Source organism: Syzygium oleosum, unplaced genomic scaffold (genome assembly GCF_021117445.2).
Source record: "Syzygium oleosum isolate NSW1041296 unplaced genomic scaffold, Sole_v2.1 Sole_v2.05, whole genome shotgun sequence".
NCBI lineage: Eukaryota > Viridiplantae > Streptophyta > Magnoliopsida > Myrtales > Myrtaceae > Syzygium > Syzygium oleosum.
Genome location: NW_026607489.1, coordinates 1,492,224 through 1,510,062, shown reverse-complemented (window position 1 = coordinate 1,510,062; position 17,839 = coordinate 1,492,224). Strand labels below are relative to the sequence as shown.

Genomic DNA, 17,839 nt, shown 5'->3' with positions numbered 1-17,839 from the left:
GGGTGCGTTTGATAACCATTCTGCTCCCGGAAATAATTTCTGCTAAGAAATGATTTTTGTTTTATTATATTCCCGAAAATAATTTTTGAGCATTTGAAGGTACTTGGTAACAATCCAAAATTTCTATTCTTAGAATAGAAAACGAACATAAATGTATTTGGTAACTGCACAATTTTTTTTATTAATAATATTTTGAATTTTTTAATATTTCTTTCCTTTTTTTTCTTTTTTTTCTTCTTCTCCTCCTTTGGCGCCACAGGCTAGGGCCAGCGAGGGCGAGGGCTGGACCCTCGTGGCCTGGGCAAGGGCCGCCCTCGCCAGATCTGGCGAGGGCCGCGACGCCCTCGCCGGCCCTGGCCTGTGGCCAATCGCCGGCCATAGGCCAGGAAAGAAGAAGAACCGGCCACAGCCAGGAAGGAAAGAAGAAAAAGAAAACGAAAATTTCTCTTCTATTTCTGATTCTTGTTCCCATAATCAAGAATCAACTTTTTTTTTTATTCTTGATTCTGTTCCAAAACTAATTATAGGAATAAATTTGTGCCCGGGAACAAAAAATTTACCAAACGGATTTATGTTCTTTTTGTGTTCCCGGGAACAAAAGAATAGAATCAGACACTGTTTGGTCGGTGACCAAATAGGCCCTTATCCTTTTCCTAGTAGTATATGTTCACTCGAAAACTGCTGGCTTCGAATCATCAACTTGACAATGGAAATAATTGCGCTTCGACTAATCAACGATCTTGAACTAACATCGCAGTCCCTGTGCTTCAACTTGACGGATGATTGTGCACCGAGAAAGGAATAAGAACTTGATGATTGGGTTCGAAAAGCTAATGAACCGTGATAAAGTTCATTGACAGAAGGTAATTCTTAGTTCTTTAGGAGTTGGTGCATGCCACTTATCGGACTAAATCTCCTTTTTATGCTTGTAATCATCCACAATCGCTCCAAAGCTTTTGTTAGCTATTCAGGCAACCATCTTTGCCCTTGCCCATTGACCATAGTATCTCAATTTTTATATCTCTCTGAACACCCATCGATTTTTCCTTGACCACTTATTGGTAGTAACTATTAGGGGGATTTTTTCGTGTCGATACAACAATAACATCATGAGAAAGGAAAATGCTGAGAGGACGGTACCATCACTTTCCATAAAGTGACGATAACCTCCTGACCACACATCCCCAGGTGTATAGGGTGAAGCGCCCATTTTTAAACATTTTTCAAATAGATTTTGTCAATTTGAAAAATCCCACTCTTGAGATGTGTGGTCAGGAGGGTACCGTCGCTTTGTGGAAAGTGACAGTACCGTCTTCTAAGCATTGCCCTGTGAGAAATACATTCAATCCGTAAACACTTAGCACTAACTGTTAGAAAAAAAAAACACTCTCTGTGCTTGTGTTATTTTCATTTATGTCTATTTTTCGGTATAAATTACCAAACTTGTGATTGGCATTTTGGAATTTGGCTTCAGGTAGAGGTAATTAATGAACGGGCTTGGGCCCAATTGGGCCAGGCCAGACCTTACAACTATTGGGCCTTGCGGGGCCTATCTAAAAGTGCCTTCAGGCCCTTGTAGCTCGAGCCCGGCCCATGGGCCGCGCGAATGATCATGTCTAGTTTTCGGTAAGCTTAGGAAGAAAACCACGTATCAAGTACGACTGTTTTGCATTATTTTTGCAAGTGAATGCAAAAAAAAAAAAAAAAGAAGCTTTGATGTCAATTGATAATGCTGGGTCGAAATCACATTAATAAGGAAATTTGATGCAAACTATATAGACATATGGTCAGTTATTGTGCAATTATTCTATTTTAGAATAGCAAGAGCTGACTCTTTCTGTTTTTAGATTAAATCGATGGTCAATTCGTATTCCAATGAACGTTATTGTCCGCGTAGCAAGAAATTTTGGGTGATTGTGTGAAGGGAAGAAAATGAGTGGTTAGTAGGAAGTTACCGAAGATTTGGTAACTTCGCCCTTTCTTGTCTTTTGAGTATTTAATACGAGAATAATTCGAGAAAGTTAAAGATGAAAGACACAATGGACTTGATAATATCGATATGCCACGGAGCAATATTTGGACCGAGTGTTTCTTACTTTTAAAATTAGATGGTGTAAGACATAATAGATGTTGGAAAAGCACCCACTTTCGACAATTAAGACTAGGGAGGAGCAAAAGATCTAATGTGAGTATTAAGCTTCGCTTGTTTCATAAAAAATAATTGATTTGTAAAATATTTTCCTTAAAATGGTTGTTGTATCATTTGAAATAATTAGTCAACGAAGATGAAACTATTTTTCTTTTATTCATTTTTTGAAGTGATTCGAAGCGACCAAACTTTTGGAAATATATCGTTTATTTTTCACGAAACAAACCCGACTCTTACTTTAAGCTCTTCTTTTCAAATAATTGAAGATGGTAACTTGTTCCTTTTGGGCTTGTGATAAGTTGACTTTATTCTAGGGGGAAAAAAACAAATGGTTATGATGAGCGAGTGGAGAGACGCAGCGTCGAAAATCAAGTCTCACGGTGCCTGATTATTGCCCGAGTCATGTAATTGTGAGTCCTGCGTATGACGGAGAAAGAAAACAAACCATCGACAGATATCAAATAACTAAACCCATCTAGCAAGTAGGTCGGGTTTGGGTTGGGTTGGGTCACAGATGGTCTGACCTAAATTAACACATTAACCCGTTTATAAACTATTTATTCGCAATACAAATCTATTGATCCATACCCGACTCAAAATCATACTTGAGTCGACCCATATTGGGTCATAAAAGGCACTTTTGACTTAATAATTTAGATATAGATACAGCACGGAGCAATATTTACATCGAGTTTTCCTTTTTATTTGGTCAAACTACATGTTATAAGGTATAAAACATGTGGGAAAAGCACCCTCTTTCGATTATTAAAGCTAAGGAGGAGCAAAAGATCTAATGTGGGTACTTCAAGCCTCCTTTTTTTTTTTCCAAATAATTAAAGCTGGTAACTTTGTTCCTTATGGGTCTGTGATAAGTTGACTTTTATTCAAGTATAGAAAAAAACAAAAAAAAAACAACGGTTGTGATTGAGCGTGTGGAGAGACGCGGGCGGCGAAAATCAACCGGCGAGAAAAGTGGTATGTCGCGGACGATGATGATGATGGTCTCAATCATCGAGAAGACCCAACTGCTCCTTTTTTTTCCCATATTAAATAAAATTGAAATTCAAAATAATAATAATAATAATAATTGAATTTCAATTTCTTAAGGTTTTGACCTTTTTTTTTAAAAAAGTGGAATTTATTCAGCCATCTTCTTTGACGTCCAAGTCATCAAACTCGTCTCCCAACACTCCACTTTGGTGCACGCGTTTAGTGTCTAAAAAGAAATAAAAAAGAGTGAGAATGAAAAGTTGCTTTGCTTTTCCTTGCCTCTTGGGGTTTGACATGGTCACTACGCTTTTATTATTACCCTTTTGCACTTCACAGTCTTGAACAATTTACAGAATTGCCATCAAGATTATATAATTTTTCGGATTAATACCGTGAAAAACCCCAAATTGATACATCTATAACAAATTTATCTCAATACTAATTTATTTTATCACTAAACAGGTACTCCTGTGACAAATTTACCTACCGTTAAATTTTACTATCAAATTGTTGAATTTAATGATACGTAATAGTTAACTGATATACCAATTTGGGGTTTTACTCTCCATTTGTCATAAATGTACCAATTCGTAATTTTTCGTGGTATTAATTTAATTTAATGGAAACTAGCAAATGGTAAATTTGTCACAAATATACAAATGCAGGGTTTTTGGTGGCAAAAGAATTAATAACAAATATACCAGTTTAGAATTTTTCATAGTAAAAAAATTGGCTTAAGGTAAATTCATCATAGGTGTACCAATTTGGGGCTTTAAGTGGTATTGACCCTAGTTTTTGAATTGTGTAACTTTTTCTCCCCCCATTAAATGGCTCCTAGGAAATACTCCCATCTATAAATAAATTACAATAACCATCACAAAAAATAACAAATATCAAGTCTCGTTGCGTCAGATATTATCACCCAAAGAGTATGAACCGTTGACGGATATCAAATAACACAATACAAGAGTAGTATTAATTAACATTTTTGCTTAATGGCGGGAATATATATATTTTGTGGACAGGTTCTAGTTTTAGGAAAGATGTAACATATAGGCAAAGTAAGTTTTAAGAAGTCTGAAGAAATAACAGTAAAAGTTGCTAAAAAAAGTTTGGAGAATTGAGCTCTACCATTTATAGATGTACACCATATATACAAGAAAAAAGATTTATGACCTGTTATGTAATTAAGACCGTCGAAAAAACAATCTCGGTGATCGAAAATGATGGAACTTTTGAATTACTTTCGAAAGGAGTAAAGGTGAAATGGGCTTGTTTGTTTGTCATCAATCAAGAGCAAAATGCGTATTTTGGTTTTATATCGCCTATTTAGATATTATTCAGAATTTTTAAAAAAATTATGTTGATCTACGTATCAATATTTGTATGTCGTGAAAAATTTAGGTGTTACGGATTTAAAAAAAATCAAATTGCATGAATCACAAGATTCTAATTAAGTAAAAAGAAAAAAAAAGTAATCGAAACACACTCTAAATCACTCTTCACCTTCAACCCAGCAAAAGAAAGATTTTTAGAGTTCACATCCTTCCATTCTTTTTTTTTTTTTTCCTTTTCGTCTCCCTCAAAGTCGAATGCTTTCCCGGTGGTTTGCTTTCCAAAAAAAAAAAAACACAAAATTTACTTCTAATTAACTAATAGTATAGTAAATTCTTCAAATTATTGTAAGTGATTGTAGCCGAGCTTCGTAAATTGTCCCCAATAATTGGTAAATGAAATATTAGTAACCATCCTTGGCATTTAATAACTTACTTAAAGTCCAAAAGGTCGAACAACTGAGTAATTTTCCGTGAGAAGCCATAACCAACCTCAATTTGTCTTAAATCTTTTGCTCTATTCTTATTACCCCCACCATCATAACATTCCTTTACAATGTGTAGCCATGTCAATGACCAAAAAAAAAAAAAAGACCAATTCTTCTTATATGCTGTAATCTTTCTAAATTAATAATAACATCGATAATCATATAATTAGTTATTTTCTCTCGTTATTCGTAATTTTCTCTCCACGTGAAATCATTCAACAGTTCTTTTTTTTTTTTTGTCTTTCGATCCAATGGTCCATATTATATACGAGGTTGATTCCGTGAATTGTCGAACTAGACCCTAAAGAATTTCCCAGGCTTTCCTCGAAAAAACTTATGTTTTTTCTTTCTTTATTTTTAGGGTTAATACCACGAAAAATCCCAAATTTGTACACATGTGACAGATTTACCCCAAACTTATTTTTTGATCACCAAAAACCAAAAACTGATACACGTGTGATAAATTTATCCAAAATTAATTTTTTTGATCATCAAAAACCCAAAACTAGTATATTTGTGATAAATTTACTCTATATTAGTTTCAGTTAAATTGGATTAATTCCAAGAAAAACCACAAACTGGTACATACCTATACTACCACATGTCATCCAACTCAGCAATTTGACGGTAAAATTTATCAAAAATTAACAGAGAGTAAATTTGTCACAGGTGTACCAATTTGGGATTTTTGGTGGTCAAAAATTAATTTGAGGTAAATTTATTACAAGTGTACCGATTTAGGGTTATTTGTGAGATTTACCTCTTTTTTTATTTTTTTTTAAAGACGGGTCTTCCTAGGAAAACTTGTCCCTTAAGCCCTCTCCTTCCTTTCTTTTCTCCAATTTTCGCAAAATTTTCTTATATTTAATCTAATACGGCGAAACAGCGTTAGAGAACTCGCGACGACCGAGAAAATTCAAAAGCTTCCAGCTGGGGGGTGGGGTTGCGGGACCTTCATCCATGTCGGGACCGTGTGAAAATCATCAACTGCCAAGTTTTGTTTTCGTGGGCTTTGTGGCATTCCCCGAATTTGACTTTGAATTTTGCGTCCGATTCAAGCAACTCCTCCTCGTTCGTTTCCCTTCCCCACTTGATGCTTCTGTTCCTTCTTGGGACAACGTCTGTCGAGTCAAGTCAATCATCATCTCGGGGATTGCTCTCCGATATTGGTTTTCCACCGGACAAGCGCCAAGACTTCCCATTTCTGATCTGACGAAAAGAACCCAGAGCAGGGTATCTCTGGCTTTCCTCTTTCTGGGTTGCCGTCTTTCCGCGAGCCGAGAGAGAAAGATCAAAGAGGGGAAAAGAGGCAAAGAGGGTGAGATAAAGATTGTGGGGTGTGATCGGGAACGTCTCTAGGACGACTTGGCTGCTGCTTTTTTGGGCGAATCAGGATCTTTTCTCATCTGGGTCTCTTCAAAGTTCCCAGCTTTTCGCAGGCTCCTCTGTTCTTTTATTTGAGGCGGGTCAGTCCTTTATTACTCTTTCGCTGTCTTTTCTTCCATGTGAATCTGCAGCTAAACTCTGTGAATCCGTTTCTTTTTTCTTTAACGAATTGATGTCTGTTGGTTTATCTCTACGAGTACATAAGATGTTGTTCGGGAAATTCCTCGTGCATTGCTCAAACGAGTCCCAGGTTGTCTGCCTTTTGAGCTCCGTCAAGCTCTGGTTTTGTGATGGCTGGTGGGTGATTGCGTTTTCTTGTTTTACTTGTATATCTGCCTGTTGAAGAAAAAAGTTCAGTATTGGCTTTAACATCTAATCGAGGAACATCTGCTTGCTTGAGAATTGCAGATTACGAATGTTGGTATCGTTTCTTGAGCTTTGAGGATTCGTGAACCCTTTTTACCCTATTCAAGAATCGAACCTGTGCTAACATGTTCATGCATTCATCTTATTATTGCCATAAGTTGTCCTTGAGCTGATTCTTCTTGCTCGGGAGTAATTAAAGAGGGTTACATGGTCGTGTTTCTTTCTGGGTTTTCTTGTTCACCTGCCACAAAAATGTAAATTTACCTGATGATGCTCCTGTATTGCCTATTGGTTGCTTGCAGATGATAAACACCACGAACTGTTTCGATCCATCTAGTTATTATGGAAAACAACATAATCAAGAGCCATTGTCTTAATCTAATTAAACCTATAAATTTTCTAGTAGTTACTTGACTGAATAAAATTTCTTATAGGTGCCGACGTCAATGACCATGAGCTGATAATAGTATGCATCATGAGTTGGCTCAAGAAGATTTTCAAAGGTTCCAGCCATAAAATCACGGAAGGGCATATCCGGGGACGTTATGTGGAGGGTCCCAATTATAACGCTCCTTCCACTTCAGGGGTAATCACATCTATGAGTTCTTGCCATATTCCTTCAATATAACCATGTCTATCACATGTTAACTTAGTTTTAGTTTTGTTTTGCTTGTCTCATCATCATCCCGCTAGGGGCTGGATGTAACTCACACTTATTTCTCAAATGAGTTTGATCTGAATGACTTGTTGTACATGATCAATGGGCTGATGGAGTTAGTTCATCATGTAATTGGCACTTAATGTGTGAAATCAGACATTATACTACTACAGAATGCAGTAGTCATCCTATTTTCCTTGATGTTGTCTGTCAGTATTAAATTTTTGTAATGCAATTCAGGTTCCTGATTTGCTCTCTCCTTTTAACCATTTGGTGGACGACTAAATGTAGGATGCATGGTTGGAGTACGAGAATCAAGATATAGATCGTGCCATTGCATTATCCCTTTCAGAAGAGAGCCAAAATCAACATAATGTGATTGGTGAGTGATATGGCTAACTGGCCATTTATTTCATCGGTCAAATTTTGACTCCATATTCTATTGAAGAGCCAGACTATATGCTTATAGTTTGGCTATAATTCTTGAGCAACAATGTATAATTAATTATTCGCGATGATGTGCATCTTTAAGCTATGATTTGTGGATGTCTTCTCCGTGTTCAAAACCTTTTATACTGAAATTTGAAGTACTTTCTAATTGGACTATCGGATCAGACAATCAATACCAATTGGAAGAAGATGAACAACTGGCTAGGGCCATCCAAGAAAGCTTGAATGTTGAGTCTCCTACGGTTAGAGGAAATGGACATTCTCCTTTCCCATATGGAAATGGTCATACACATCAACCTGTACCATTCTCCTATTCCACAGGTTACAGGTATGACAGCTTTTTATATTTTGGAAATTTTGTTTGAGTTTCATTTTGTCTCAACTTAAGTTCTGTTTATAGAAAATTTGGTCCTAGGTTAATGGGCACTGCATGAGTTTGAAAGTAATTTTGGAGTAGGTAGGGGATGAGAAAACCTTTTACCCTAAAGTTACTTGAACAAGGTTAAGCAAATGTTATACTTGGATGGAATGGTTTATTTTCTCAACCTTATTCCACGGAGTTTGATTGTGTAACATGGGCTATCTTTCTTATTGAGGTCGTTGTGAACTTATGTCTGGATATTATGAACTTATTTGGATGTTAAAGGTTGAATAGGGAAGGGCGTAGGAATAGTTGAAGTTTTGCACTTGATTTCTCTTTGATTCAATTAGATTTGTATTAGTACAGAGGTCATGTTAACCATTAGTAAAGCGGTAATGTTAATAAGTTCCCCCAGGACATTAGTCAAGCATTTATAATAAGGGAAACTTGGAATTTTAAAATACTAATTACACGCATCAATAGAAAAGTTGATCTTTTAAAGTTTGAAAGCTCCCTTTCGCAGTTGCTTGACAAGTGGCCTGAGGGTACTATGGTAACAGTACAGAGACTTAATATATTTTATGACAAACTACATTTTCACTAACTTCTTTTGAAAGAAATGTTTGAATTATCCCCCTATCTCACACATTACACAAGTTTCACCTTTCAAAACTTTGGATTTACAATGTTCATGCTCTGCAAAGTTTTGAAGTTGTGTAAAATATGAAGAGGTGTGTTGAACATGAAATGCAGCCTTGTTTGTGGGTTTATGCTTTTAGGACTTCATGTACACTCATATTACAGAGCTTCCTGATGTATGTAAATACCATATCATTCCTACATGAGCTTTTACTCTTTTGAAGTTAAGCACCTACATTTTCAACATGAATAATTTACAGCTTCAAGGTAAATTCAATAGGCCTTAAAATGCCGCTTATTACCATAAAGGAGACTGGTGGTTTACGATTTCCTTTCATTATTTCTATTGAAGTCTCTCTCTCTCTCTCTCTCTAAGAAACACCTTACTAAGACCCACCATCTGTTGAACCACAAACCTCCATTAGCCATTCAATCTTCAAATTGTATTTTGTGCTTGCTAACACTGACATGACTCTCTGACCTAATCTCATTCATAAGGGAAAGATAGCATGTCATTTTCTCCAGATTTTTCACCAAGGAGGGGGTCATGGCCTTTTTCACGTGAATATCCATCATAAGCTTGTTGATAAGGAAAGAAGGTGTTTTCTTCAAGCATTAAACCAAAGAAGAAATGTTTACTTGTGTTTAGAAATTGAAGCAAAATGTGTCAAGCCCCCGATTTACCAGAGGTACTCTTTGGCTAGTTAACAGTCTAGGTTAGTCGGTCACTTCACATACTTCTTTCTAATCACTTGACGCTGACTTGTTGACATGCTAGCTTCTTGTGAAATCTTTAAATATATTGGTAGTCAAGATAAATTCGGATGAAAGATGTAAAATGTTTTCTTATCAGGTAAAATTTCCTTTTACCCTTTTGTTACAAAAAATCCAAGTGAACTATTTCCTAAGGAATTGCACTTTTTTGGTGCCTATGCCTCTGTATATTTTCTTGTGATGTATAAGTTGTTCTATGGTACATTTTCCTTTTGTTCTTTTGTTGCCAAAGAGTGCAAGTCAACTATTATTTAAGGAACGTTTTACACATTTGTCATGCCTATGCATGGGTATATTTTCTTGTGAAACTACATATTTTAGTCCAAAAGAATGAGAAATAACTTTTTCTTTTGCATAGCATGTTAGTTTTTACCATTCCCGTTATAATAGTTGAGGATATAAAGGCTTAGACCGGGGGGACAAGATAAGAAGAATTTGAAAAATCCTGTAGAAGAAATCTTACACGAAAATTCACAGAACATAAAATTACTGAAGGTTGCACTGTGCACTTATCAGACCAGGAGGTCAGTGGCCCGTGCGAGCCCCTAAGGTCTGTCATTGTGTTAGTGTGGCATAGCTGTTTGGGATTTATGTCAAATTCCTGTTACCATTAGATTAGAAAACCAGATTGACTTGCAATAAAAACATTTCCATTTGTGTCAATAATCAATTTAAGTGCACTGTGACTTTACTCATCGTGTTGTGTAAATGATAGGTGTCCAATATTGCTAATTCTTTCATCATTGACTATAGGCAAGAATATAGTTTCATTAACTTTATCCAGCATGCCTTAATTCTCTTGTTTTTTTCTTCTGAAATTGATCATAGCATAAACATGACTATTGGGTGCCTTCTTTTGTAGAATTTGTGCTGGGTGTAATGTGGAAATCGGTCATGGACGGTTTCTAAACTGTATGAATGCTGTTTGGCATCCGGAATGTTTTCGATGCCGTGCTTGTGGTCGACCGATTTCTGATTATGAGGTACATACTAACCTAAATTTTTTCCTCTATAATTGATTCCTTTAGGAATTTATACATTTTTGGTTGTTTACTAAGAGGGTTATTTGGGTGGTTTACACCAACTAATTAAGCAAGATTATTTGTGAATTGCAGTTTTCTGTATCAGGAAATTACCCTTTTCATAGGTCTTGCTACAAGGAGCATTACCACCCAAAATGTGATGTTTGCAAGCATTTTGTAAGTGTCATAGATGTACTGCTTTGAACTGGCTATAGCTTGAACTCGTTCCCCCTCATTGGATGTGATCATGTGATCTTTCAGTTTCCATCTGTATTAAACTGACTAACCCTACTCTGCATCTTGATCTCTAAAGTTTGATTGTCAATATGCTTATAACTCGTGTTCATTTTGTAAATGATTCCATCTCTCTATTGTGTAATAAGGAACTAGAACTAGAGTTCACTCATTTTTGTCAGCCGTAATTCTTAAATGAAGAATGACGAGAATTATCAGTTTATAGTAAAATCCTGCTACATTCAAGAAGGAATCAAATTGAACATAGTGAGTATTCTGTTTCGTTAGGTTTACCAGAAACAGTGTTGAAATGAGAGGATGCAGATGACAATATCAAAATCGCAGATAAATAACATCATGAAATAGAGCAAAAGAATTGAGGGACACTAGGAAGGAATCAGGGTAAAATTGGAAAATATGGGCAAACCTTCCAATTGACCACGCTGTATATTTCTTTATATGGGAAAATGTGGGCGTTGTCGATTGAAAAGCCTTCGTATGCCTTACGATGTAAGATGATGATGTACCATCTAAATACTGTGAATTATTTCTTTGAGAAGCGCCACTCATACCAGAATACGTCTCCATTGACAGATTCCAACGAACCGTGCTGGTCTTATTGAATATAGGGCACATCCTTTCTGGGGTCAGAAGTACTGCCCTTCGCACGAACATGATGGGACTCCAAGGTGCTGCAGCTGTGAGCGAATGGAGGTCAGTCTAATGAATCTACTCTATCTCCCAAATTAGCAAGATCCAGAAACCTATATTTGCTCAAAAAGTCATAGATTGAGATATTTTCTCCTCATGTGCAGTCACAAGAGATGCAATACGTCTCACTTGATGATGGTCGGAAGCTCTGTCTAGAATGTTTAGACTCGGTAATTATGGATACGAATCAATGTCAACCCCTATATCACAGTATACAGAAATTCTATGAGTATATGAACATGAAAGTGGAGCAGCAAGTTCCTCTTCTCTTGGTGGAACGTCAGGCTCTAAATGAAGCCAGAGAGGGAGAAAAAAATGTAAGGCTCAATATTATGCATTCCCTTTAAATGGCATGTTGATATACTGCATAACTACAAAGACAGCTAACTATCAACAGTCTCATCGGATGATAACATGAAGACATAGAAAAGTAAAGATTCTAACTCGCGGGGCAAAATGTACATGAATGTGTCTTTCATTCTAGAAAAATGGTCATGCCTTGACATGGTATTCAGCAAGGATTTGATGGCAAGACAGTCTTCTTTCTAGAATTTTTTAACATGGTTTACTGTAACTAGTCTCCGTATATTGATCGTTATCGATGGCACTTTTGGGGGTACATTCTTTTTGCATATAATCACTTCTGAACAATACTTTTTGACCAGGGCCATTACCACATGCCCGAGACAAGAGGACTTTGCCTCTCAGAGGAAAGAACCATCAGTACGGTAAGAACTCCTGTAGAATGCTCACCGTGTGAGCGTGTGAAATAGCATTTATTTATCATCAATCACTCTCATATAACTTTCTACCTGCTATGGCAGATATCACGGAGACCAAGGATTGGGGGAGGCCGAGCTACGAACATGATAACAGAGCCCTACAAGCTAACACGATCTTGTGAAGTGACTGCCATTCTCATCTTGTATGGTCTTCCCAGGTATTGTATGTGTGTGATATTTCTAGAACTCCATGGAGGAATTCATGTTTTGGATATATTTGTTTTGCTGTTGCACTCTATTGCACTTTTCCCGTTCACTAATCCAAATGTTTGGGAACAGGTTGTTGACTGGATCAATTCTAGCTCATGAAATGATGCATGCATTCCTTCGACTTAATGGTAATTTCCTAGTCAGTGCCATTTGTACAATGAAGTTCGCATGCTTTTGCAGATTGAATGGTACATCATTGTCATGAGCTCTGATGCTCGGATGACTGAATTAATTGTCATCATATTAAGTTCCTGTTAAGTAACTTGTCAGCGACTTGGAGTGACGTATTATCATCATCTATGCTTAAGGTTTTCAATCTCTCCACCAAGATGTGGAAGAAGGCATCTGCCAAGTGGTGGCCCACATGTGGTTGGAGGCGGAGCTCAATTCAGAATCGAGCAGCCACAGGGCACCGTCCTCTTCTCGAGGACCGAAGGGAGGCCCCAAATCTCAATTCGAGCATAGACTTGGTGAGTTCTTCATGCACCAGATCGAATCGGACTCGTCCCCAGTTTACGGCGACGGGTTCAGGGCCGGCCAGAAGGCGGTGAAGAAGTACGGTCTCCGAAGTACCCTCGATCACATTCGGATGACGGGGAATTTTCCTTACTGATGCGAGATTCATTTATTTTTTTAATCAGCAGAGTTGAGGATGATTGGCCATTCATATTATTTCCAGAAGGTCAATGCGCAGGGTTTGGTAGTTGGTACATAGTAACTTAGGATGACATTCATTCCCTGTGAGAGTTCATTATACACATTCTTTGTCCATTACAATAGAAACCACAGGATCGGGTCATACTCCTATACATTCATTACTAGGAGATTTTTCTCCCCCCCTCCAGATATACCCTGTTTGTACTTCTATTTCTGCGAGGAATCGAATATCGAGTGTTCGCGAATGATGTGAGACAATGATAGACATAGGATGTGTGCACCCACAGAACATGACACTTTCCCTTTTTAATGTGTACAAATTCATAAAGATGAAAGCATGTTGGTAATTTCCTAGTTTTCTTGATTTCAACTTTTCAAGAAAGGAAAATTAAGGAAGACTGTCAAACCCTTCTCATAACCTGCTTTTGAATGGAAACAGGAAGTGGAAGATCCCCAGAGGACAACGAAGCGCAGCCTCAGTTTTCCCATTTTCCCTTTTTATGTTTGTCTTCTCTTCTTGGTCTCTTGACAAGGTTTCAGCAAAATTATCACTGGCAAAGCGCTATATAACATTAAGGCTGACTCAATAACAAAGAAAGAAATGAACAATCCTGTCCAAAGTCCGAACTTGAATGGCCCGATAATATATCGGAGCTAACTTAAAGTCAAGTTGGCTTTTGTAAGGATAGGAACTCCACACCTGACATATAACTAAAAACGGTATTGAGACGGGAACCCGAACCTGTAAACCAATTCGATTATACACTATAATTGGTTCAAAAGAGTCGAAACCCAACTAAACTCGATCTGAGCAGCCTCTCTACACACAAATGCAAAACGAGGGTGCTAATTGAGATGAAGATGTTTTCCGTTGGGGCAAAACGAGACAAAGGGAAAACTACAGGGGCTAAATAGTTCTCTCTTTCTTTAAAGGGAAAAAGGCATCAAAAACCCTAAATTATGTCCACCGTGACATATTTACCCTAAACTTGTTTTTGTGACACCAAAAGCCACAAACTTGTACCTATGCGACATATTTGCCCCAAAGTTTGGGGTAAACGACCCAAAAAAAACCACTTGCTGAACATTACAAAAAATGCCAAGTGGGCAGGTTTACCATATATATAAATATATATATAAACAACACGTCAAGGTAACTATATATAAATATAAATATAAATCAAACTAAACAATGTCAAATATAAGCAACATGATTGAATATAATATAAATGAACGATAGAGTACAAAGTATTGGAAGAATGCAAAAGATTGTGAGAAAGCTTCTGCGTTGATTGGCCACCCATGGGAACATCCCCGAGTTGATCATCTGGTAGTCCCTAATTGCGCCATAAAAGAGGCCGGATTGCTTCAGATGCGCCGCCAAGTACATGCCCTGTGCCTGTGCTAGCGCCTGGATACCCTCATCCTCTTGCCGGCGTGCATATGCCTCTTGCACCTACAATGAAGAAAAGCAACTTTTTTTCAATGAAGTGGGAAACTTAAGGCCTATGCTCATCCTCTTTCTATTCGATTCGGTACAGGCCTTACGGAGCTTCTCTATGAAGCTCACAACCATCACAAAAGTAGCTCAACAAGATATTCCACCTTGGCTAGTTCATAAGACTGGGACCATGCGTCTTGGTTCTTGAAGATCTTCACTGTCCACGTGACCTTTATCTCCATCTTAAGCCTTTCCGTTGCTATAATCTTGGTCTCTAAATCGGTTTTCGCAGCATTTTGTTTGGTCTGTCCAGCACCGACTTTACCCTTCATCATCTTGTCCTTGGTCTCTAGATCGAATTTCACCGCTTTTTCTTTGGTCTGTCCAGCACCGACTTTACCCTTCATCTCCAAATCGAATCTCACAGCCTTTTTTTGGGTCTGTCCAGCACCGACTTTACCCTTCATCTTGTCCTTGGTCTCTAAATCGAATTTCACAGCTTTTTCTTTGGTCTGTCCAGCACCGACTTTACCCTTCATCTTGGTCTGGGAGGCATCTAACTGTTACGAGGAAATTCGGTCACGACAAAATATATCGTAATAGAAATAATAAAAACATCTCATCCACATCACATACTATCATATGCCGGTTTCAAAAAAAAGTGACAGACACTTCAACCGATAAGAAGCAATTAAAAACGATCGTCAACTAACATATACAAATCACAACCGGCCTAATTGGACCTAAATACTACCCGACATAGGCACCAATCACAACATGAAGCGACAACAAAAGAAACAGTAAAGGACGCGCTCAGTTAGGAAAAAAAAAATCAAACCCGGTTGACTTTGTAGATCACGAGCCCAAACTGCTTGAGCTTCAACTGGAGCTTCTCTAAGACCTTCTCCAAGACCTTCTCCGTGGTCATGGAGGCGGTGAGCATCTGGCCTTTGATGAGATGCTGGATAAGGTTGTTGACGTGGACTGAGGGCTTGATGTGAGAGGCAATGAGCTTGGCATAGAGGAGGAGGCTCTCGTGGTCGGTAACACAGGGGCCGATAGTGAAGACAACGGAGAAGAAGAAGGGGAGCACCTCAAAGGTGTAGTTGACCGGCGAAACATGGAACTTGACGCACTTTTGGGTCGGCCATATCCATGCCTTCTTCGCGAGCTTGACGTCCTTGATGGATCCTCCAGTTATGGCAAGGTACTCGGACGGGCCTGCGACGCGCCACATTCTGTTGAGGCTTTTGTTTCTTTACTAGGGTTTCTGATGATGATCGAGAAAGAAGAAGAAGAGACGGGGAAGGAGAGTTTGCGAGGAGTATAGTGGCGGAGCGAGTGGAGATTTATAGGGGCGAACCGAATATACGATTGAAGAGAGAAAGGGAAAAAGAGATGAGTGATTTATTTGGAATAGGAAGGTGGAGAAATCAAATATGAAGGTCAAAATCTTATATTTCCCTTTACATAGAGGACACTTCCCCCATTTTCCTTAAGCTAATCGGAAAAGCCAAAAAGTTTGTCTCCACTATCCCTAATTAGCTCTTCCTCGTTTTTGTTGGTGTGAAAAATTTATGCTAATGCTTAAAATTAAATAATATATGGACCGACAAAACAACTTCTCATTTCAATAATCTCATGTATTTACATGCATTTGGTATTTTATATGGGTGGGGGTCGATAGGTAAAAGATGAGGTACAGTATTTATATTTCCCCATTTTAGAAGAACAAAGCTCGAGACCACTAATAACGAAATATTTGTACATGATCCGAAACAAAGAACTCGATTTCAAACACTCGAAACCTTTCGATTCATACAAATGTTAATATGTAGAGTTATTTCGAAATTTTCTAGAAGTGTTTAAAATTTAAAATGTTTTTTCCTAAAAAAAAATACATCAAAGAAGTTGGGCAAATGACATTGATCATGAAAATTCAGTGTTTCTACAATCGGGCGACTCATCTTTATTTCCATTTGCCTAATGTGCCAATTATTTTACAATTAATGTCTATAGATCTTATTTCATTCAGTATTCTGGTAAAAAGCAAACAGATATATAAACAATTTTCAATAAGTCACATCACTGGCAAGCTGCCATCGCATCAGCATTTCACCAAAAAAATTAATTGAATTGCGGTTAAAATGCATTAATCCTTAAAAAAAGGAAAAAGAAAAGAAAATATTGTTGTATCCGATTATCGAAATTTAAGTTTAGTGACTTTCCATAGAATTTATCCGCAAACAAGTTGAGACTATCTTCTCGGGCTAAGAAGGATATTCTACAATTTGCGAAAGAGAATTATGATGTTTCTATTGATGTTTAGGGTTGATTTGGAAAAAAAAAAAAAGGCTTCTTCTATGGGAAAATAACAATGGCAGGACAGCCTTTATATAGGATTGTGAGGGAAATAGTTGTATTCGTTGTATTTCCTTAGATATGCGTCAGCTTATGTAAGAAAATGGTTAAATATCCTCTTAATGGCTAGGTCAAATTCCATAAAAAAAAAATCTCAAACTATGCCCACTGTGACACAAATGCTTCTAACTTTTTTTTATGTCACCAAAAATCCTAAAATTACCCACTGTGACACAAATCCCCAAACTTTGTTTTTGGTATACGAAAAAACCCAAACTTATACGTGTGTGACATATATATATCATCTATTTCAGTTTCATCTAAGGTATATTTGTCATACCGGCATAAGTTCGAGGTTTTTTATGACACAAAAAAAAGTCGGGGATAATTGTATCACAATTGGCAAGTTTAGAATTTTTGTGTCGCAGTGAGCATAGTTTGAGATTTTTTGTGATATTAACCCCAATAATTTAACAAGATGAGATCAATTGCAAAGTACGTAAAGAATCATTCGTTAGGGTTTTATAATTGCGACAGATGGGGGAGGGGGAACAAAATCAACTTGGAAGATAAAAACATGAGCATCAGCACCTCTGAGTGTGATCCTTGAAGGCTTTGCAACCGTTTCTCGTTCAGAAAAGAAGAAAGAAAAAATTGGGCTGAATGAATGCATTTGTAACCCTTGTTCAATCCTTTAGTTTTAAGGATGCATTTGCCGCTCGATGATCCCGCTTGATGGAAATAGTGTCCTATTTAGAAATTGTCGATGGAGGGTAAAGAGCTTCGCGCGATGGTTTCTTTTGCTATATTTGTCGGTTCAAGATGA

The 17,839-nt window shown here is 37.5% G+C and overlaps 2 protein-coding genes across 3 annotated transcripts; one reads left to right on the top strand and one right to left on the bottom strand.

Annotated features, from left to right (window-relative positions):
• The first annotated feature begins 5,982 nt into the window (after positions 1-5,982).
• Positions 5,983-13,565, top strand: LOC115680879 (protein DA1-like). 2 transcript variants are annotated; one of them, XM_030604714.2, is made up of 12 exons: positions 5,985-6,427; positions 7,148-7,299; positions 7,663-7,753; positions 7,987-8,149; positions 10,458-10,578; positions 10,711-10,794; positions 11,446-11,565; positions 11,667-11,879; positions 12,228-12,290; positions 12,387-12,502; positions 12,624-12,682; positions 12,863-13,565. In XM_030604714.2, the coding sequence occupies exons 2-12, from the start codon at positions 7,189-7,191 to the stop codon at positions 13,165-13,167; spliced, it is 1,446 nt and encodes a 481-aa protein (XP_030460574.1). In that variant the 5' UTR covers positions 5,985-6,427; positions 7,148-7,188; the 3' UTR covers positions 13,168-13,565. The 2 variants fall into 2 exon arrangements, with proteins under 2 accessions (XP_056167762.1, XP_030460574.1); XM_056311787.1 differs by lacking the exon at positions 10,711-10,794 and having other exon boundaries at positions 5,983-6,427.
• Positions 13,566-14,401: 836 nt separating this feature from the next.
• On the bottom strand, positions 14,402-15,889 carry LOC115680832 (flotillin-like protein 1). The gene is made up of 3 exons (XM_056311980.1): positions 15,491-15,889; positions 14,817-15,212; positions 14,402-14,667 (listed from the first exon to the last, which is right to left on the bottom strand). Exons 1-3 carry the CDS (start codon positions 15,887-15,889, stop codon positions 14,407-14,409), a joined length of 1,056 nt encoding a protein of 351 aa, XP_056167955.1. The 3' UTR covers positions 14,402-14,406.
• Positions 15,890-17,839: the final 1,950 nt, after the last annotated feature.

Coding starts and splice junctions, on each gene's coding strand:
- LOC115680832 (XM_056311980.1), bottom strand. CDS start 15,889: ATGTGGCGCGTCGCAGGCCCGTCCGAGTACCTTGCCATAACTGGAGGA. Junction 15,213..15,490: donor TGATCTACAAAGTCAACCGG/GTTTGATTTTTT, acceptor TCCTCGTAACAG/TTAGATGCCTCCCAGACCAA. Junction 14,668..14,816: donor AGTCTTATGAACTAGCCAAG/GTGGAATATCTT, acceptor TCTTCATTGTAG/GTGCAAGAGGCATATGCACG.
- LOC115680879 (XM_030604714.2), top strand. CDS start 7,189: ATGAGTTGGCTCAAGAAGATTTTCAAAGGTTCCAGCCATAAAATCACG. Junction 11,566..11,666: donor GCAGCTGTGAGCGAATGGAG/GTCAGTCTAATG, acceptor CCTCATGTGCAG/TCACAAGAGATGCAATACGT. Junction 11,880..12,227: donor CCAGAGAGGGAGAAAAAAAT/GTAAGGCTCAAT, acceptor CTTTTTGACCAG/GGCCATTACCACATGCCCGA.